Source organism: Charadrius vociferus, unplaced genomic scaffold (assembly GCF_000708025.1).
Source record: "Charadrius vociferus isolate BGI_N301 unplaced genomic scaffold, ASM70802v2 scaffold330, whole genome shotgun sequence".
In the NCBI taxonomy this organism is placed as follows: Eukaryota; Metazoa; Chordata; class Aves; order Charadriiformes; family Charadriidae; genus Charadrius; species Charadrius vociferus.
This window is the reverse complement of record NW_009646240.1, coordinates 47,389-51,375: the sequence shown is the minus strand read 5'-3', so window position 1 is coordinate 51,375 and position 3,987 is coordinate 47,389. Positions and strand designations below refer to the sequence as shown.

The 3,987-nt window shown below is 41.2% G+C and overlaps 1 protein-coding gene across 1 annotated transcript in view; it reads left to right on the top strand.

Moving 5' to 3' along the window:
• Positions 1-2,911: 2,911 nt before the first annotated feature.
• LOC104283458 (synaptotagmin-4-like) overlaps positions 2,912-3,987 on the top strand; it is a 9,537-nt gene continuing 8,461 nt past the window's right edge. The window contains exon 1 of the mRNA XM_009881667.1: positions 2,912-2,962. Coding sequence (XP_009879969.1) covers positions 2,912-2,962 — 51 coding nt within the window. The remainder of the gene's footprint in view (positions 2,963-3,987) is intronic.

Sequence of the window (3,987 nt, the reverse complement as noted above, 5' to 3'; positions counted from 1 at the left end):
ACCATGAAGAAGATGGTCCTCCCAGAAAATGGTGGCACAATAGCAATGTTGAGAAAAAATTGCATCTGGTATTGGTTCTCCACAACTGGCTAATTGCAGAGATAACTGAAGCGGAAATTAAGTAGAGTGTAACTATCTAAATCCCTTTGTAGATCCCTTTGAAGTTGTTTGACTTTCAGAAGTGTTGAATGCTCTGCATTTCCCAAAATCAGGGACCTATACTTGTGTTCTTGTTGAAGTTTTATTTTGTAAGCATGGCTGGAGGGCTTGATTTTCATAGGTGCTGAATAGTATTAGTCTGTAGTTTGGCACCTGGCAAGTGGAGGACTCAAAATTAGATGCTTTCTTTGAAAATGTGAAACTCTGTCTTTAAGCTCCAGGGAAATATTTCACAGACATGGAAAGAGGCTTCACCTCATACATATAAATCACCGAGTTTTATTTTTTAATGTTGGTTGACTTTTGGGGGGGCGGGGGGGGGGAGGTGGGGGCGGGGGTCGTGGGGGGGCGGAGGTGGGGGGGCGGATCTTGTTTAGAATGACTTTGCTTTTTTTTTTTGTAAAGGGAGAGGATTCGGTTTTCTTCACACACAGGCTTTGGGATCTGAAGAACGGTGACAGTTCATTTGCAGGTGGGGGACAACCTTTTCCAGCCCCATAGCCTTATTTGAGGACTATCTGCTTTGGAAAGTGTATAGACTGTTGCTTAGCAACCACCCTCCATTTTCTCGAAGTAGCAGGAGGATGCTCTGTGCATGCATGTGCACTTGTAATCTCGTTTTCAGACCACACAAGGCCTTGTTGTGATAGTCAGCCAGATCATATACAGAAATATTTTGCAGACCATCAGTCCATTTCCATTCAGCACAGGCAAAATTGGAACCAGATCCTTTTAATGTTCAGTCTCTGAGCTGGAAATATTTGAGATGATTGTATCTTGTTTGCTGGGAAAACTAAGGGATGAGGGGGATGAAGGGGAATGGCTTTAAACTGGAAGAGGGTAGATTTAGATTAGATATTGGGAAGAAATTTTTCACTATGAGGGTGGTAAGGCACTGGAACAGGTTGCCCAGGGTAGGTGTGGAAGCTCCATCCCTGGAGGCGTTCAAGGCCAGGCTGGACGTGGCCTTGGGCAACCTGGTCTAGTGGGAGGTGTCCCTGCCTATGGCAGGGGGGGTGGGACTAGATGATCTTCATGGTACCTTCCAACCTAAACCGTTCTATGATTCTATGATTACCTGGGCAGTGAGTTCCTAGTCCAAGTTTTTACTGAAAAGTCAATTGCAAACTATCTGAAGTCTTGCTAAAGTATCCAGGATGTTTTCTGACAACAGAGGGAAATGTGAACAACATACACCCACAAAAACAGTGTGTCATTACTGTTGCATGGGACCGAACAGAAATGTAGTTGCTTAATTGGTTAAGAAACACACAGGGTTCACATGATGATTTTTTCCCTCTGGCCACTTGTCAGAAATGTAATGAAGCAGCAGTGAGTTGTTTATGTATCATTGTGTTTGTACTACCTACATGGGTGTATGCTAGTCATATGGTGCTGATGGGTCTAAGACGTACACTAGATGGTGCTTGCATAACACAGGGAGCAAAAAGTGCTTCTGTCTCAAGATGTGTCAGTAACTCAATGCTCCACCTCCTCCCTGAGTATTTTTTGTGATGTGCACTCTGTTCCATTAAGTGGAGTCATGTAATTAAATATAGAAGGTTCACGAGTCATGTAAAAAAAGGGTAATTTTCTATATCACTGACCAATGCTATTAAGAGATAAAGGGATTCATTTGCATATCTGTATACATGTTCACACATGCTTATGTATATACACAGTCTTGGCAGCTCCAAGTTTCTAAAGACAGAGAGCTGATATCATGAAACCTTTTCTATATTGCTTTAAAGAGCTACGCATGCACAGAACTGAAATGAAAGACTCTCTACTATATGTTTGTACAGATCCCAGCACCATACAGGTCTTAGGTAGTGTCTAAAATCTAGCATGAACTACCAGGAATTTTGGAAAAGAAGAAGAGAAAAAAAAAGAAAAAAAAGAAAAAAGAAGGACATGTATCTTCCCCATTTCATCAGCATTGTCACAGAAAATAAAAATAAATAAAAAAAACCCCAAAACCCTGAATGCTGAAGGAAATAATCTCTATATACTATATAAAGACATGTAAGTTGTGTAAAAGCTTTTTATATATCCTTGGGACATCTGAAAAACTAAAGGGAAGAAAAGCTGAATCAATCGTTATATTTCCATGTGCTCCATAAATTTTGTATATATCAATAAAGGATGTCTTGGATTTCATTGAAAAATAAAAATAAAAATCCTCAAAAATTATTGACAATAATTCAAGTGTCAACATAAAGCTTACCATATCCCAGCTCAAATATGATAAACACACTACCAAGGCATACTATATTCTTGGATTCTTGGTCCATTGTTTTTAAAGTCCAGACACAGTAACAGCTTACAATAGTTTAACATCCCAGTTAAACATGTTTAACTCTAAATTATTTTAAGGATCTTGCTTATTTCAGTCATGTCTGGAGGCTCATATACCTGGAAATGTAGTCTAAAATAAAATGTAATTACTTTCAAGGCTGGCTTTTGGACAGAGAAAGGGAAGTGGATAGCAGGGCTCAGGGGAAGGAGGACTGTCAGAAAGAAGAGAGAAGTTGAGCCAGATTGGCTTGTATTGGTGCCAACATGTGAACCCAAATATCCCAAATCAAGTTAGGCCACCAAAACACAAACAAGAGCTCAACAACAGTTTCTGCAGTCTTTTAATATCTGAGGTCGTTATAGTCGAGGTGTTTGTAAGAGGAACAGTAGTGGCAAGCTATTCTTTGTGTTTTATTAAATGGGATGGGATGTAATGAAGACTGGGGTAGTGGATATGGCTGTTCCTGGAAGAGTTGTGCAGGTGGTGAAGGGCAAGTTGCTGAAGGTATAACAGAAGCAGATAAGCAAAACCAATATTAACCAATAGGTTTTCAACTCTCAGGATGTGGGAAACTTTTTGGAAAACAGCGGACACGTACTAAAGGTCAACACGAAGGAGGAAATCATGCGCTGACACCGAAACTACTGCTACTCCCCAACAGATGCGGAATGTGTATTAATTAAAAGACTGACTTGGCAGAAATAGTAACAAAGTGTAGATAATAAGTTACAGCTGCATTTAACCAATAATAGTTTGTGTGTATAAGTCTAGAAACCAATGAGCACAAGCCGCAGAGCTAGCCCACGTTGTAGTAAAAAGTATATAATGGTTTAAGTATTTTAATAAAGTGGCTTCAGCATTGATCATATTGGTCTGCGTCTGGGTCCGTCCGCATCAGGATACGACAGGCATTTCATTCAGCTGTGTTTTGACACTAGCTTGCCATTATTCCTCGGCCTTCCTATTTTAATTTTTCTAAAATCCAAGGAGCTTCAATGGCTTCACTGTGAAGCAAGAACATGGTTTAAAGTGGGCCAAGACATACTAGCTTCCAAGTGGCCCATCATGGAGCAGGGTCACGCCAGACTATGCCTGCATCTGGATTTTGTTACTTCGAAGAGCAACAACACCTGTTTTCCATTTATGCAGCAGAATTAGCAGTTGGGCTCCAGACTTGGCTTCTATGATTCTTTCTGATCCCAGGAGGAGTCAGATGCCAGGTGCTGGCTTTTGCAGCTCTGTTACACCAGGATTTAGCTTAGGTTATTATATACTGTATCAGTTCTAGTTACAGGCAACCCTGCTTTCTTGTTCTGTTTTCCCCCATTCCTTCTGCCTGCCAGCCTCCCCCTGCCTCCCCCCATGTTATCAGTCCAGACTGGGAGACAGACATCTAAACCTGATAAAATCCAGAAGTATCTAGGGAGATCCAGTTCTTTCCTAGACCTACAGGAAGGTCAAGAGGATTTCCAAAGCAGGGGCTGGGTGGTTTTGTGGGGGTGGATGGTGGGAAGAAGCAGGAAGGAGGA